The 19154-nt window shown below is 40.5% G+C and overlaps 2 protein-coding genes across 2 annotated transcripts in view; one reads left to right on the top strand and one right to left on the bottom strand.

The window, feature by feature from the left end:
• col4a1 (collagen, type IV, alpha 1) overlaps positions 1 to 19018 on the bottom strand; it is a 45932-nt gene extending 26914 nt beyond the window's left edge. Inside the window, exon 1 of the mRNA XM_067603786.1 lies at positions 18799 to 19018. Coding sequence (XP_067459887.1) covers positions 18799 to 18870 — 72 coding nt within the window. The 5' untranslated portion in view covers positions 18871 to 19018. The remainder of the gene's footprint in view (positions 1 to 18798) is intronic.
• col4a2 (collagen, type IV, alpha 2) overlaps positions 19014 to 19154 on the top strand; it is a 60334-nt gene continuing 60193 nt past the window's right edge. The window contains exon 1 of the mRNA XM_067603783.1: positions 19014 to 19148. The gene's annotated coding sequence lies outside the window, so the exon portion shown is untranslated. The remainder of the gene's footprint in view (positions 19149 to 19154) is intronic.

Consider the following 19154-nt stretch of genomic DNA (forward strand, 5'->3'; position numbering starts at 1 on the left):
TTGGTTGATAATTATCTGATCATGACCCCTTGCGCATACATATAGCCATTTGATCAATTGTTAATATAAAAATATAGATTGTAGCAGCTTTACGTTTACTGATGATGCTGTTAATAAGGTATCAAAGGTTTTATTTCCCGTAGTCAGGTTATTTTTAAGCTACATCAAGCGGTCATTGATGAGCTTTGTAGAACTACATGCAGGCAGCAGGACATCAACGCAGCTGGCCTCAGCCCTCTCAGTCCCCCCCACCCCACCCCCCTGCTTCCTCTCCTCTGGGTTCTCCAGAGGCCAGAGCCTGGGAACTGGCCTTGCTCCCTTCCATTGCTCCTCTTCCCCTTTTCCCTCAATCATCCAGCTGTTGCTTGACTCACGTGCAAGGCGTCCAGCCAAAAGCCTGTCAGGGCTTTGGACATGCTCCGCAGGCTTGGGTAGAGAGTACACAGCTATAACCACAAGAATTTCTTTCTGTCTGTTTCTCATTCTCACACACACAAGAAATAAATGGCTCCATTAACATCCATTGTGATCCATTCCCAACTTTTTAACCATGACATCTCATACATAAGTCAGTGTCAATTATAGAATTTCTATAACTCAATTTCCTGTCCAAGTCTTACTTCTATTCCCTGTCTTCCCTCTTACATGCAATCCTCTCCAACATACCTGATAACTGAATCAATATGTGGCTCTGGAGCTTTAAGAAATCATGGGAAACAGACTTCACTCTACACTCTTCAAGCCCCAACTGCCCCCACCCTGTCCCAGTGCACTTGTTCTCCTCTATTTGCACATGTGTGGCCTTCTACAGCATGTCATTTCCCATTCCTGCTCTTTCAAACACCTCTGACTCACCCCATCACACCTCTCCACCTCTGGTTCCTTAATTGTTTTTTTTGTTTTTTTTAACAGATTAATTTCTGTCATGCCATAGGAAAACTTTAGGAACACCTGCTTCACATCAGATTACTGTCATAAGACAAATAAAGGGAAAGGAATATTTACTCTGAAAATGAAGCACATGTGTGCCTTATTATAAAAAAAAAAACAAAAAAACCTGCTGGCTCACAGCAATAAGAGCTCCTGGTGCTGGAAGTCACCAAGGGAGTTAAGGCACGCTAATGTGATGAGGGAACACGCTTGCATATTGTCAGCACCACTGAAGTAAATCACAGCTGTTCATGGTTGTGTTGCTTAATATTCCCTCATTCACCTGTAGCTCTCTGTCTGTCTCAGATTTGTCTTTTGTGTGCATTTTTCTGTGTCCTCTTTAAGACAAAACTTGGCTGAGCAGACATTCCTGCACGTTGGTGGGCATGACCAGGGAATCCAAACCTCAAACCGACACACACGATGAGGACGCTGTGTGTGTTTGTGTGTGTGATGAAAAGCACCACCCTGTCAAGTCTAATGCTGGATCTCCAAACACAGAACAGTAATCTGCAGGTAGATGAAAGCAGAGTTTACAGTCTTTGATTTCACCTGTATGTTTTCCTTCTATGTCCGTTATGCATTGCCATAAACCCAAACACCAGATGGGAGCGATGGCACAAAGAACAGACTGACATCTGCACCAAAAGAACGTCTTGCTAATGACTCTTCCAGTCATATAGTGGATGATTTTGTGGTCTGATCTATGTCTTGGAGGAAAAGGGATCTTAAGAGGACCTTATCAGACAGATCCTCGGGTATATAGGATGATGAGGGATGTGATTGTTCAGCTAAGCCACAAGAAGGGGATCTATTTCTAACATGAATATAAGTTTTTTACCTCATGGAGATGAGTAGTGGATGAAAGCCTTACCAGTTCATACATGAGCCAAAATTGAAATGAGCATACAGACAGTGGTGCAATTTAACAAAGTACATTTACTCAAGTACTGTGCATAAGTATAATTTTGAGATACTTGTACTTCTTCTGTCCTTTCATGTTGTACCACTTATACTTTTACGTCACTAAATTTCAGAGGGAGATATTGTATCTTTTACTCCACTACATTTATCTTTATCAATATTTTGCTATATTTGCTTTGAACTTTTAGCCATACTTTTACTCCAGTAGTATTTTAATTGCAGGATAAGACTATAACTGTAAAAAATTTGTTATTTTCCTGATAAATCAATTAATTTTTTTTTTTGGGGGGGGGGGGTGTTGTCAGAAAATAATTAAAAAGACTTGTTATACTCACAGAGTCCAATGTGATATCTTTAAATAGTATGTTTTGTCTGACCAACAGTCCAAAACCTAAAGATATTCAGTTTATCACGAATGAGAAAAGAATGGATGAGAAAAACAGCAAATCCTCACATTTAAGAGGCAGACACAAGATAACATCTGGCATTTCTGGTGGAAAATTGCTGGGGAAATGACTGAAACAATTAGTAAATTATCAAAATTGTTTCTGGTTAATTTCCTGTATTTTAACATTGTGTCATTGCTATTTTACTCATTCCACTTCTTCACACAGACTACCAGCACAGTAGAGGGTGTACACATGGTGAATAGTGTTGGAGCCACAGACTGTGAGAAAATCAGGAGATGAAGATGACGTTACTCTTCCCAAACAGCATGATCTTTCACAGAGCAAACAGACTGAGCAGAAGCCTGAGGCTCTGCAGTGTTGAGTGTCCACTGTGAATATACAGTGGCTGGTGAGTCACTGAGCACTTGTGGCTCTGTATCAGATCCAGTAAACCTGATGCAGACAGCCTCACGTGTCTCAGGACAAGTGTTTATGTCATTCCTAAGTCTGGATGTCTCTGAACTATGAAAAATGAATATGACATACTCTGGTGGGGTGTTTACGTTCACTGAGTGCTGCGCAAAACAGTGCCTTATCATAATTGCGTGCTTGTTTGTGATTGTTTACTGAGGCTGGAGCTGGTAGGGAAACACAAGCCTGAAAGTTTGCTTTGACAAAATCTGAGATAGATTCGTAAAATGCCAACAGAAGAGGAGGATGGGGTGGCTATAATACACAGAGGCACATGCATGCACAGAGTGCAGGCCTTCATAATGTAAAGGTGCTGGAGGTTACATCAGTTCAAGCCTCTTCCCAAAAAGGTTTACTGTTTCAACAGCATTTACTCAATATGTCTGACATCATCAGATATGGAAATCCAGGACTCAGATGAACCCAGGAGAGAGGAAGTAATGAGTAATGTTTACTTTCGAGATCACATGCCTTGGCTAGCAAGAGATGCTGGTCCAAAGACATTAACACGAAGACTCTCAATGTAAACATACGGTGAGTGTATAGAACTGTTGCATAACTGGGTCCCAGTCAGGAGATGCAGCACGATGGCAAGCACATGGACCGGGTTTTGTATATCTGAAATTCATTTTCACAGATTTCACCTTGTGGACAGGAATAAGGAAAATACAATACTCTGATTGACAAAACAATTTCACCAAAAGGTCCATTTAGTTGCTGTTCTGGAGCTTTCAGTTGTATCACACGATCTTCCTCAACAGACAGAGTTTGCCCAGTTGTCATGGAAATGTAGATATTCAAAATTCTATTTTGTCTAAGCACTTTAAAGATCTCTCATCCACATTGGCATAAAAGTTGAGTTGAGTTGAGATTAAAATTAAAAGTCCATTTTTGAACTTGGAAACAGCGGATGACTAAACAGTCTCACCACAAGGTCCAATCAGCAGCTGTTCTGGCCCTTTCGATCATATCACACAATCTTCATCAGCAGTTGGAGCTGGAAGGAAATTTAAACATCTACAATTACACGACAACTGGGCTCCTAAACTGCTAAATGGACCTTGTGCTGAGATTGTTTTATCAACTTTGGTTTCCAAGGTGAAGAATGAACTTTCAATCTCAATATTCAAACTGCTTGGCTGCTTGTGTTGCAGCATTCACAGTGTTTTCTGCAGTTGCTGCTTGGTTTCCATTTCCTCTGTAAGCAGTTTTTGTACTGTATTCATGTTGAAACTTTGACTTTATCTCTAAGGCCTTCAGGGAAAAGGATTTCTCAACTTTTCCACAACCCCACAACCTGTCAATAGCATACTGTCTCAATCAAACTGCATTTCTGTCTCATCAAACATCCTCTTACAGAGTAAAGGCATCTTAACTATTTATGTACAAAGTGTAAACAATAGAAGGAAATGGAAAATAATTTATAGTATTTGCACAATTATGAGCTTGTGTCATGGCAACCAGATTTTCCCATTTTCCCAAATCTACATAGAGGGTCGCTTTCTTTGCAGCCCTCAGGGTACAGTCATTCAGTTTGTCCTTCAGCTTTATGTGGCTCTATGACTCACTGCCTCTGTTCTTCTTGCCAAAGTGGGCAGATCCACCCCTCACACCGACCTCCAAATATGGGTGATAGACTTAAAAATGTGCCCTAAAATGTTAAAAACTTTCATTTTGTGTGACACAGTTATAATATTTTCATTCGTCTCAGCCTGCTGCTTAAATATTGTACAAAGGTGTTGTGAATATTTTTGCTGCAGAACTGATTTCTCCCACACAGGGGCAGAAATGTTCCCACCACCAGAGTGCTCCACATTGAACATCTTTCCTTGCATGTTAAAGGAAACTGAATGATCACATAAACATCTGGTCAATGTCATCTACAGACCTTTCTTTGAAAGACATCACATTCCCAGCATATTCCTGCCATAACCTCCCACTTATGCTAAAGTATCTCAGAAAACCCCGGGGGATCCTGGAGGGGTGCTGAAGTGTGGGACGACGGATGAGTCATTTCACATCCCCTCTTCTCCCTTACATGTACAGTCAGTATATGTGCGTATATAGCACACACACACACACACACACAAACAAATAAAGTGTAAGAGCCCAACATTAAGATCACCTTCAACAGTAATGACTATCACACAACCATCATGAGATCCAGTCAAGGTAATGGAAATACAGTATGTTACCACTTACTGTATGAATTTTAAATGTATTAAATGATATATATACACACATGGTAATTGAGATATAGCCAGCACCCAGTTTGTTCAAATGGCCAAAAGATATGAAGTTACATGCTCATCAAACAGGCATTTTTCCTTTGATTTGATCTGATACCATTCTCTGTTGGGGCTGACATCTTTAACCAAAGTCATGCACAAAACTTCCGGTTTCTCTTATCTGGACACAAGTGCTGCAGAAGTCTGTTGCTTTTTTTTTTCAGAAAACAAAACACACTTTTTCCTGGCTCCATGGTGTGAAAATCTAGGTATCCACAGAAAATGGTTTGACTGGAGGAATCACTGTTTGTTTATCTCCTCGGCTGAGGGGGAGCAGAGAAGAGGCTTCCTTCCACATTGATAGGGATTTTACTGAAGGGGAACTAGATAACTTTGCCCATTCAATTTCACATTTTTACTTTGTTTTCCAGAGTTTTGTCGAGCTTGCTCTTCTTCTCACATGGATATGCACCTGTAACCTTAGTTACTGTAACTACTCTGCAGCAGTATTTTACATTTACATGGTGTGGTTCATTAACAGGATGTTGGTACAATACTCACATGCCTATGTGTACAGTGAAACAGTAACTGATCCTTCCTCCTCTCTATACCAGCTGAGAGGAGATCCCTTCCTATTGTAACTTCAATACAAGAGATAGAAGGTCCACAGTCCTTGTTCGATGCAAAGATAAACTCTTAAGTTTAGCTGAATATGAAGCTCCAGTCTGTTTTAGCTAAATCTTAGGTATTTTAGGTATCTTAGGTATTGATCAATCTTTTAGTGAACTCTTTCAATGTACATATGGACATCCTTTGAAGTGTCCATTGATATGTAGCCTCAGTTAGTTTTAGTTCCTACCAGCTTCTTAACCAAAGTCAATTGTGAGTGTAACAAGAGTCTGGTATAAACTCTACAACAGTGACTGTTATTGATTAACGATGATTACTTCAAGATCATTTGTAGCCTATTTATTACTCACAGCCTGGAGAGACAAGACAAGATAAAGTTGCTTTCATCAATATTTTTTATATGAACAGTGGCTCATGACTTTGTGTAATGTGGAAGGTGTCATTTGTGGGTCACCCTGGTAACCTAGTAGTTAAGATGCATACCTGCAACATTGGTGGTTGGATTCAGGACCTGCATGTCACACCCCTTTAGCTATGGTTACTGTTTCTTTGCACTTTTAACTGTCAAGTAAAGGTGAAAAATGTAATGTCTTAATCTTAAAAAACCCACAGATAATTTTATCAATCTCTTCAGTTCCCCATAGCTCTATGGAGCATTTTAGCAACTTTCAGCTCATTGTTTTGGTTTTTCTTGCCCAACAATTACATTGTTTTGGTTCAGTCTTACTGCTCTCATGAATCTTCAGCAAAAAGCTCTGATGAGCCTACTCTATGCCGTTATGTTCGACACCAAACAGCAGACAGACAAAGTTAGCAGCTAGCAGGTGAACATACTGCAGCATCTGGCAACAATACATGAAACATGTGTGTAATGTTCAGCTTGTTGTAGACATCTAACACCAACACTACACTGTTATACTGTCAGCCACAATGCTGCTTCCCCTGAGATATCTAAAGGGCATGTCAGTGGTTTTGAGCTGCTTGGATTTCTCACATGGATTTGTAACAGCTCCTCTCTTCTTCACACGCCCCCAAATCTCTGAGTTTTAGACTGTCACAATCCCTCTGACTAAATTGTTTTGCTTCAGTATAAACTGGAAACTGCAGCAACTCATGGCCTCTGAACCATGAGTACACAAGTTAGCCATATTGTTGCATTACTTACTTTTTTATTTACATTTCATTCTATGTTTTGGGCATTTGGTGGTTTGGGTTGATTTCAAATTGGCTGATCTAATTGCTCTTAATGACCTCCGATGAAATTTCAGCTTTGTGTCCCACCAGTAAATATTGTGCAACATTGTTAAATTGGACGTATCCATGAACTTTCTCATAAACATCTGGGTCCTTTTGTGGACTGAAATAACAAGTAGAGTTATACAGCACATTTTTCTTTCAGTGTGTCAAAATGAGTGTTACAAACTTCTGTGTCCCTTTATGGTCAATCCCAATTCCTATACAGATAACAAGTGTTTCAAGGTCATTTATACAGCATCTTCATTAGGATCCTGCTCTGTTACAGTCAATTTACTACAGTGCCATAGTATTGGTCTAAGATGTTTAACTTGTGTAAGTCACCCCATAAAGACGTGCTCGTGGCCTTAAGCCATAGATCATGGCTTACATATGGAGACAATCAGGGTAGCTTTACTCCATAAACGTCAGAAGGATCTCACTTGGCAGCAGGGCTCATTAAGCAACACTAAATGAGACAATAAAACACCACAGTGAAATACAGGGTAGACAGTGCTTTGTAATAAATTTAGCAGCAACAACACATACACAAGCAGATGAGCAAAAGAACCTATACTAGTGCTTCTTATTAGCTGATTCTGAAGTCATGAAAACTGTATGAGATCAGGGTCTCTCTGCAGTTGACTCATTCTGGCTTTTCTGTGGTTCTGGGCATTGCTTTGTGATTTTTCTTCGCCACCAATAAAATCACAGGTGCTAGTGACTGTCCCACAACAGTCCACAGCTACACACACTGAGTCGAGAGAGAGAGTGGATTTAACAGAAAAAAACCCAAACAAAAAAATAAAAGATGTGTGGAGGAGGATAGACATGTTTTTTTCAGACTGTGCTGGGTTGAACTGGGCTGCTCTGACATTCCTGGCCTTCTCTGGTACTGAGAGGCTGGGATGAGCGAATAGAAGTGGAGGAGGGGAATTTTCTGTCTGACTGCCATACTTGGTAGACAAGGCTCCTGGTGCAACTTGCTCTGTAAACAGTATGAGTGTATGTCTGTGTGAGGGGTGAGCTGCGTGCGCACTAACTGGAATGGTACGACATGAAACAGCACTTTTTAATGCCAAGGGTTGATATTGAGTTGAGCCAAACTATTTTTCATATTAACTGCTCCTGCGAGCTAGATTCTTTGAACATATTTCATATCCACTTGTTGTCAGTGGTATGAGCACCATTTTACATTTGATTAATTTAGTGGAGAAATTCAAACCTTATTAGACTAAAAAACGCAAGTTTTTTTGTTTAATCAATTCAATAAGATTAGTAATACCTGCACTGAGCATTACAACAAAATAGGTGAGATATAGAATTTTCTGGATGTACCTACTTGAAATCTGGAAGCAATAGTTTGACATTTTGAGCTTTGCTTTCTTGTGAGTTTGATGAGAAGATTGATACCACTCTCTCCAGAGAGACCTAACCAGATACTAGCTCCATATTTAGCGTAAATGAAAGTATCAGTCTATCTCATCTATCAACTGTTCCTTCAACGAATGCCCACTTGACAGCTCCAAATGTCTAAAATATTTGGTCTTATCTCAGTTAGCATTACAAATGACAGACACACACAGTAGTACCACATCAATACTCCAGAGACACCAAAGGCCAAGCAGAGAGTCCTACCTACATACATATACATTCTGCAATAAAACAGGGCTATGTTTTCTGTTTCCTTTATTTAAGGAGTCCTGTAGCACTTGTTTGCTGAGATCAGTTTGATGTAAAACATGCCCTGTTCTGGCTGCAGGCAGCACCTGTATTCATCTATACCACTGAAATAATTCAGGGCTCCTGTAACCAAAAGCAGATGCATCTGCAGAGAGCTGTTCTCACACACACACACACACACACACACACACACACACACACACTCAAGTGCACATGTCTGCAAGAAGAAACAGACATAAATGTGCATGTGCAGAAACATATGCATGCAAGGGATGTAAACACAAAAAAACAATAAAATGAATACCAGACTTGGTGAAAATCCCTGAAATCGTAAAACTTCTGCAAGCTTCATGGGATCTGATCTTTAAGTTGCACTTACATTTCCCATGGTAAATCTAGCCTATATTTGTAAGACAATGCATGAAAGGACCGAATGCACACACACACACACACAAGTTAATGACCAGTCAATCATCAGCCTGTTCATGCACGACCAAGAGTGAGGTTAATGTTGCCTATCATTAAATTTGGGGTTAGGAGACCAGAACTGGGGTCTGAAAGTTAAGAAAACTGCATCTCTACCAAAAACACATCAAGTATATCACCCATTTATCACAGTCAAGCAGCTACACTTAACTTCAGTATCTCAACAAACACAGAGAGCTGACATGCCTACAGTAATGCTGCAGTCAAGCCAATCATGTCCAGCTGTGGATGGCACGGCAAACACAGCTCATCAGAAATTGTTGAACATGTCAGCGGACGTCTGACTTGAAGAAGGAACACTGTACAGTCCTCTTCAGCAGGACACCACCAGCCATGTCAACAATCCACCCAGGAATCCTCACATGCAAAATTAACTCTGCAAATGGGAAAATTGTTTTAGAGAATTTCTCAGGCCTTGAAAACCGTGGGTTGGCTGATCCTCAAGAGCTAGTGGGATAATTCCAGCAAATTATTGCTCACTGTACATGCTGAGAAAATGAGTGAAAGGGGGAAATAAACACAATATGGGTGGCAAAGAGGCTGAAAAAACTGCATTGGTCCAATAACACAACATCATTAGACATCATTACACTGATTTAGTTGAAATTAACAGCACCAAACACAATAGGTCATCTTTCACTCAACTGCATTTAGGCCAGCTCCACGCCACATTAATGCTTCTAACAGATCCAATATTTCTACTTCAGATTACAGAGGTCTCTGACCTCTCCTAATCAGCCAGTCCATCTGCATCCCATCTTGACCAGTCACATGACCCTCAGAGGCTCATCCTGTTGACCCTTAACCTCTGATGAGGCCATTAGGGGGATTTAGAGGTTCAAACAGAGTTTTCAATATACGGTTCATCTTGATAACTAGACTCTAGTGTTTGTGTGTGTGTAAGCAAGCGCATGTGGATGAAATGTTACTTTGTTAACCTACTTAAGCAAGACTCCTACTAATCTCTTGGCCTCAGAGGGGACTTTCCATCTTTAAACGCACTTACATACACTTGTACTCCACCCAACCGCTGATGGCACTCTTGCCCTGTGTTGAGGATATATGATGCAGTTAAGTCCAAAATGCAGATTTGGTGTCTATCTCTCATACAGAAATCTGGCAAGCTGTCATTGAAATGTATACTGCTGCACTTGTGTTTCTGTCATTGGGAGATATGAGCTTCTTGCTTTCTGTGCAGGGCTCTGTTCATGTGCCCACACATTACTGTTCTGGGCGGTTATTGTTCCAAATAGTAAAAAAAAAAACATTCCTCAACAATCCCACAGGAACAGGACTGGTCCAAGTCATACACACAAACATCAAATCATAAGCTCTCTACCTCTGCACTTCTTTTTGTTGTTTGCTTTCTTTCTCTTTGCAGCTGCATCAGTTTGAGATGCCTGTGCCATAGAAACAAAATCTGATGCATAATGTTTGCACTATTTCTCTGCTAACAAATCTGGTAGTGATAGAGAGATGGTCAGGCGGTGGCAGAAAGAGCGAGAATAGGGAGAGAAAGCAGCAATAACTTTGCTAAGAAGTTTGTTTTCTCTGAGAAAGAGCCAGTTCAGTTCATGTGAGCTGCTGCTGAGATCTGCCTGTGAATGTGCAGCACTGTGCCACAGGATGTGGGGTTTAGGAAGCCATTCTTTCTCTAAGGAGCAAGGCCTCTTCCTTGCCTTTTATGCTCACAAAGACAAGAAGGGGTTGGGTCAGCCTCGCGTCTCTCTCAAGAGTGCTCTGGTATCTGGGAATAGCGTCAGCACGTGAGGACAAGGAATGACCTCTGTGACTTATGACCAACCAAATACCTCCGACCTGGAATATTCTCACATAAACTCTTTTTTTCCCACTAGTGTTACACTTGTGTTTCTTTTTTCACAAACTTATATGAACACATCATTTAACCAAGCAACAAAATAATATGATAAGGCAGAGAAAGAATTCTTTCAACCACATTAGTTTTAAAGTTTAAAGTTTAAAAACTAAAAAAAAACTCAAACTAAAAAAGTGTCTCTGTCGCTTTTACAAAACACACACACACATTACATGGAAGCATCTGGGATGTGAGTTAGTAATTTATATAAAGGAAGCATTAACATCACTGTTATACAGGCAGACACAATGCATCCATCAGGGAGTGTAAATGTACAGGAAGTGTGTGCATATAAGCTCTATTACAAATCCTTTTTAACCAAGGTTCTTCCAGTTGTGCATTCTGCACATATTTTGATGTCCTCTTCTTAAAATATCCTCATCAGAAACACAGAAACTTTTATATGATACATAATTGAGGCAACACTAAATGATTAAAGATAACTGTGAGAAAGAGGAAATTCCAAGGACCAGTGAAAGAAAGCCTTCATCTCTGCCCTTTGCTTCCAAGTCTGCAACAAACTAATGGATAATGGAGCCTTTTAGTCCCATTATCATACCATACACTTCAGATGATAGCTATCTAATAGACAGAAGTACTCTCTATTGTTCTCCTGTTTCTTTATCAGGCCTTATCTCCCACATCACCATTACATCGGTGCCGTTCAACATATGGAGACTGTAACTTACAGATGATACCGCCTTGAGGCCTGAGCTTTGCTTGCAGAGAGATGGCGAACCCTGACAACAGATCTGCTCTTGTATCAGCTAAAAATGTCTTAATCTGCCTCTAGACTCAGCTATGCATTGAAAGATTAGCATATCTCCACTTCTCCTGATGTGAACCACGTCATGTGACCGGCTTAACTTATTTCCTACTCAAAATTATCTGATTAAGCCTTTCTGGGACAATTTAGTAGAATAACAGCTACATAAATGAACAATTCTCATTGTCCGGCAAGTCGACAGGGTGCGACCGCCAGCAGCAACTTAAAAGAGCAACACAGGAGGAGATGAATAAAGCATCTGTTCTTCCAGGAAAGAAGTTCAAGGCTCCAGGTGTGGATACATGAGCATTCTCGGCTCCTGTGAATTTACAGTCGGATCTGATTCACGTTCTGCTATTTCTATCAATCCTCCTCTGTAAATTTTGTGCCATAACAGTCCAGTACCATGTAGAGGAACTCTAGCTGTTAAGATGAAAAGAGTATGCAGGAATATGTGAGGTCCACAGTGAGAGAAGCAATTCACAGACAGAGTTATAAACCAGATTATACCACATCAGATATCACTGTCATGTTCATAAGAAGTGCCTCCATTCATGTAATGCTCCGACTTATTGAAGGGCACCACATACCACATATGCCACATTCAGAGCTTAATCAGTTAATTCAGAGCTTTAATCAATTCACTTTTAATGGGACAAATATGAAGCATGTGGCCTTCTCATCTGTAATATCAAAAGGTCATGTGTCTTCAGTGCCTTGTATTCATCCTGACTCTATATGCCAGCATCTCCTCCTCTTTTTTGCTTCTGTAACTTACAATATTTATTTATTTATTTAGCTTACTGAACTACTTTGATAATTCTAGGCAGAATCAAAGTGAAATCTTCCACAGATTACCTTCATAGATATAAATATTACTAATGGTAGACAAAGACCTAATAACTCCTTTTAACTCCTTGTAACATGATATAGGTTGTTAGAACATTTTACAACCCTTTGCGCTTATGAAAACTCTTCATGACATGTTGTATAAAGTAAAAGATGTGAGGCTATTGAGCTACAAACAAAGCTGTTTGTCCCGTTTCCTGAAGAGTTGGAGAGAAAAATGTAAAATGTTTGCTTTTTGGAAACAAGAGGTTTTAGCCTGGCAGTGAAAACGCCAACTTTTAAGCATAAATCAGAGATACATTCTACTGAATTTAAAACCAAAAGTGACTGAAAGTAATATTCTGTTAACTATCAGACTCAACATTCAGGCAATAAGAGAACAACATTTATGAACAATTGTGTTTGTCCTGGATATTTTTTGCCAAAATACTGCCAAAACCTAATTTGTTATATACAGTTTTTTTTAATCATAACCACCCTGTCTGATTAGTTGATATGCATAATGTCAGTTTAGAAACACTCAGTCCTGCAATGTAGTATGAAAGATCAGCAATCAGTTTGAGCCAGCTCTGATTGGATCTTTATTTGATCTGGATCAGTTTTCATAAGAACATACTGTCTCTTTCTTTTGAGTACTGAGTCATGTCTTGAGATGGAAAAAATATGACATGAAATACAAGAAGGAGAAAAAAGTCATTTCTTTTGCAAGTGAGGCAAATTAATGACGTCAAAAGGCAAATCTGGTGGTGTTTCCAAATATGAGATGTAGATAAGTCTTTCATCAACTTCAAGAGTCAGAGGGTGAATAGACACACTTTGTGATGTTTATCTGAAAAGATAAATCACTACATTATTAATAAATACTGAAGGAACAAGAGGAGCACTTTCATGGAAAAAATAGAAAGTGCATGACCAAGGTGCATTTTGATTGTAGCCATGGGGATGTTCTGTGTTTTCACACACACACACACACACACACACACACATACAAACACACACACACACACATCTTTCCTAAATTTTTCAGCAATGTCCCATGTTGGTGTAATACAGGAGCAAGAGACAGTTTGAACTTCTAAACGGAGCAACATTTCCAGGTAAACCATGAAAAATGACTTTGTATGAGTTTTACACAGAATGAACAACCCAGTCACTGAGAAAGTCTAGACTTTACAGTCAGCTATGTTGCATTCAAGAGCTACATTGTTGTCAGATGAGCAAGCACGGAAGAGTGTCAAATTAAAACATGGAGACTGTGAAAATGATAAACTAATTTAATAGCTTCTTGCATTATAAAGGCTTTAAAATTCTTCTGGTGGGGTTCCTGATGGCTGAGTCCTTCACTTAAGACAATGTAACCTCTATGTTTCCAGTTCAGTTTCCTTTGTCGGCTTTGCGTCAAACACAGGAAAAAATGCCATAAAAGCTTAGTCTGGCTTCTGAGGAGGGAAATTGTTTTTTCCCTTTATGATATCACATGAATTCAGCAGCTTTTCTCTCACATTGCAAGGTATCAAAACAATGCAGTGACAAAATTTAAACAAAGCATTCACATTGAACGCCTCCCAGTGGCATTATCTAGTCAGGTTATGTGTGAAAACACAACAAAGGCTTTTTATACAAGGCACTAGAGACGACTGAACCCCCTACCATCATCACATTGTGATTTAAAAGACCCCCCCAAACACATTTCTAGCTGAGTGGCTACTTTCCTTACTGCTTATTGCCTCCTGTTCTTGTTACCTGAAGGGGGACAGCAAACAGAAAGACTGCTAAACTTAATTAGAAAACCATTAACATCATCTACAGTGTGTGTGTCTGTGTCGGATCACTGCCATGGTTCTGCAAGGCCCAGAGGAGCTGGGGGAGCTGGTCGAAGAGCCGGAGGATCTAGACGACCAGGATGCTAGTAACATCTCCCCAGCCAAAGAGAGATGGGCCCCATTGGGCCCAGAGGCAATGAGGATCCCTGACATATGCAAGTAGAAAAAAAATGCTGGGAGAATCGCAAACCTGCTTGCAAAGGTCAAAATCGAATACTCATTTCAATCAATTTTCGATTTAGAATCATGACACCCCTATTTGGTAGACATCGCCAAACCCTCCAAGGCACCGATGTGTGGACAATGCAAACCAGTACTTTTATCCACATTGTTAAAACTAGCAATTTCTTAGGTTCACACACACACACACACACATATCTATATACAGACACACCCAGAACCAGAATTGCACTGTCCAGTAAAACACAAACATAGACACAAAGAGTAACCACACACCTAAATGCTTTCTATGTTGTCAAGAAAGGTTTCGATAAAGAAAAACTTGACTAAACATAATTTTTCTCAGTCTTGCACCTGTCAAGAAGGACACTGAGATGGAAGCTTTCCAGGCCAGAAACTGACACAGAGAACAGCTGAAGAAAGAAACAGCCAAAACTTCACTCTTCACTCTTCACTTCATACAACAATACAGACAGTCATAAATCTAATGATGCCATCATCACTGACTTCATTATCCTCCGTCAGTTGGTCAATTTGGCAGCCATGGGTGGAAGTGCAGGTCAGGGGCCAGAGAGTGAGACTAAAAGATTTGCTATGGGGTATCACCGCTGGCTCCAGCCCACATTCCTCCACTTCTGGGGCTCATAACCTCATCACCTCCATCTCTCCTCCTCCAGCAGCCCTTCCACTCTATCCTTCCATCACTCTCCACCTCTCTGTCAGACAGATGTATCCATTACACCATCTCCGTCCAAACCACAAATGACATTTATGACTCACGAATTTCACACTTAAATGACTAAATTGCACATTGGCCATAACAACACACCTCTGGGAAGTAACCGATCTCGAGGGTAAAAGTAAAGTTGATGTTGAGACAATTAATGTGCAGAAATTATAAGCGTGGGAGAAAAGGCATGTTTTATGTGGGAAAAGTGAAACGCAGCTGTGACGAGTGAAATTCTTAGACTCAAGGGAAATTTGAACAAGGCTTTACCATGCTTAACCACTATTTAATCCTATCCTCACTTGGCACAGAGCAGGAACACACACAGAGGTGTTTACACATACACACACACACACAAAGAGGCAGAAAGTGGGGCATACCTGCTACACTACTTGAGTATCAAGGTCAGAGAAGACTTATCTTTGCCACCCATGAACGCCTGTCAAAATACTGAGACACAAACACAATCGCAACTCTTCCAAATGTAGGCATTTTTACAACGCTGGGAACAGGGGTCAGACAGGTTGTGCCTTCCCAGGGTGCATTGCTTGGTTGGTGGCCAGTGGCAGTGACAGGGTCAGCTGTTGTCTCTGTGGGGGGTGCTGGTCTACAGGATCAGTTCCAGACCAAACTACAAGCACCCTTGTGGGCACTTTGGGCTAACGGATTCAAGATTCTTAGCTTTTAACAAACAATACACACATGTTCCTCAGGCTGTATGAGGATTAACAGTTGTCAGCGCTGCTTCCTCCAGTCAATTTGGAGTTGTGTTCATGCTCCCTGTGGTTTGCCCTGCCCTGGAACATCATGGCCAAGCCGGGAGTGGGAACCTGGCAGCCCAGAGGAGCTTGTCTTTCCCACCAGCTACCGCATTTCCCAAAACTTCCATCACACATCCCACACACAAACTGTTACTCCAGGAATCTGTTAATCTCCTCCTCCTCCTCCTCCTTCTCCTTTAGGAATTACAAATGACTCATTCTGATCAGATTAAATGACCGCTAAGGGAGAGAAACTCTGACAACAGAGAAATTCACTCAGGATCAGATGATGCAGAGAAAAAATATGGGAGCAAAGGTTTACGATATTAGCTTGTCGCTTCATCCTTAAATAGAGGAGAGAGGTTAAAGGCAAGGCAATCTTACATTATTGCTCCGTTATTGCCTTTCTAAAGTCATCATGATCCATTCTGGGTTCAGGGTTATCACACTTGTATGTGCCTGCACACATTATTGGTTGAGTATGACTTGTTTATACTGTCTGTTCACTCCTGGCCTCAGTTTATCCCTACTGATTGTGAAAGAGCCCAAACAGGAGGCTCTGATACTCAAAGTCATGTCCTGTTCGAGGACACAAAGAGATAAACTCACTGATGTGTGGACATCAGCCAAAGACACTTATTTCTTTCACCAGATTCAAATTTTGGCAAATGTGTGTACATGAAATTCTAATTTAAAACATGTGACTGCATCTCAGCCTTGTATCTATGTCATTGTTCTGGATATAACTGATGAGGAAACCCCCCCCTTTCTGTTCACCGTCCTGCTTTGGACAGATGAAAGCCCCTGAGAGGATCACAAACTTCCTGTCGCAGACCTCCCGTGCGTGGATGGCAAAAATATGCAACTCCCGCCAGTGAATCCAGAATGTTGAATTATTCCAGTTTCATTGGTGTCATCTGATCTGTGACAAGATGTTCAGCCAGACATACACCTCCTCTCCTCTCCTCTCGTTTCCTCTCCTCTCCTCTCCTCTCCTCTCGTTCTGTCCAGATATCTTAAGTCCAGCTTGTGTTTGTGCTTCTGAATCCATGCAGGCAGGGGATCAAAGATAAAACAATCTGGTCTGTTTTTCCTCACCTTTATACATACTTCTGTTTGAGAGATGTTTCTGCTGGAAACTTCACCCACGCTTTGAATAAAGCACCAAATCTGATCAACTGACTTTAGTTATATATGTTTCAACTAATTGGATTTCTCTGTTTGTCATTAAAGTAATAAATGGATTATCTACTTCAATGTGGAAGCTGGATCTGGAAATGCATTCATATATTGCCTTCTTCTTCTGGGATAACACCTTGTCTAGCTGTTCCCCAGATGTGCTCTATTTAAAATTTGGGATTCATTTTGTTAGACATTAAGGTCTAGTGACTGAAAGTTTGGCTTTATCATTAAATACTTGTATTGGACCTGAATTAGTATCTCCATTCTAGCTGTTCCCAATAAAACCTGACTGAAAGAGTGACCCACATTATCAAGCTTATTCGAAACACAGAACTTTTGTATTTATAATTTTTACACTGCAATGGTTCATTTTCATTCTCACAGCTGATTAAGTATATTTTGGTTATTCCACTTCCCTAAGCACACCAGTTATAGACAGTTTTCAAACCTTCATCCACTAATGAAGACTCTGTGACAAGGTTGAAAGCCCCTGAAAATGCAATTGAGTAATTGGACCATGAGTTGCTTTATCAAATTATTTCAAAGGTCAATTAACTTTCATGCTTATTTTTCTAAATGTTTTTAGGTTACTTGGTTAGTTTGTTCTGGAATAACAAATTAACTGAATGTATAATCTCTAACCATCTTCTATATGGCATTTTGTAAACTGAGAGAAACGACTTCATTAGTTTTATTCACATGAATGTCGAGAACAGCTCTAACTGTAATTTTCTACCTGATGATGCCTGATATGTCATCTTAATTGACTTGAAATGGGAATGTGCACCTTTACATTTGGGATAGGAGGGAAGTAAACTGGTTGAATGACATCCCTAAATCACCAAGAGCAGCACGTGCTGACAGAGATACAGGTGATGACTGGTGAAGACAAAGCAGTTGTATTTCTCTCTGGCTTTGTGGGAGCAGACAGCTGCCAATAAAGAGCAGAAGTATCTTTATGCTACTAAGAAACATGCCTGAAAAATGTATAAATGGTTATCTGTACCGTGTATACTATACAGTGCATATCTGTCTCCCTCATTACCTCTCTATACCTCTCTCTTTAACACACATACACACACACACATACACACACACACACACACACACACACACACACACACACACACACACACACATACATACTTGAGTTTCTAGTCTGCCCCACCCTCTCCTCCTCTCCCGCTGATCTTCTCCAGCAGAAGTGGAGGAGGCAGAAGTGGTAGTAGACTCAACAGAAAGAGTGCAGAGCAGCGTGACAGAGTCCGACCACAAATAAAAGAAGTGAATAACAAGACAAATTAAACAAATAAAATCGCCACAGACTTAAAAACATCTGGGAAACGAACGGGCGTCTCAGTTACACTGAAACAAATGTCATTTTAAACTACTGTGGTAGGCTACTAAAAGGGATTAACACACTTAATTAACCATGTGAGCACACTGAATTCATGAAAGAGAGGGCAGAGTTGCTTGCAGATAGAGAATACATGTGTGCATGTATAAATTACATGAAGAAAACTCCTCAGTCAAACTCTGCTTTAAAGTTGCACACATTAACTTAATCATATATCAAATATCACAGTTCAGGTGATATTTTTGCAAAAGTAAACCTGTAATCTCCCCCAAATGATATACTGTATATACATTGTCCACTTACCTCTGCTCTACTCTGGTCTACACTTGATGAGAGAACCGCCAGCAGTAACAGGGTACCTGTCTGTAGCAGCATCGTGGCGGCGCGCAATGGCAACTGTGTGCGCAACAGTGCAGAGTGCCCGCAAAAAACACCTGTTGACCACTTCTTGTCCTCTTTCTTAAAGTAATTCGCAGTTTAACGGCAGAGCACCGGCGGCACGTTTGGCTGCATCTTTGTCCGAGACGATGTGAGGTTCTGATCAATGCAAGTTGGTCTTGTTTCTTCTGCACCACACCCCCCTCCCAAAACGGCCACCCTCGCCCATGCAAACGGACACAACCCTGATCATACAAACACTTTGACTTTTCTCGGTAAGG

The sequence above is a fragment of the Thunnus thynnus genome, chromosome 11, assembly GCF_963924715.1.
Source record: "Thunnus thynnus chromosome 11, fThuThy2.1, whole genome shotgun sequence".
Taxonomy (NCBI): domain Eukaryota; kingdom Metazoa; phylum Chordata; class Actinopteri; order Scombriformes; family Scombridae; genus Thunnus; species Thunnus thynnus.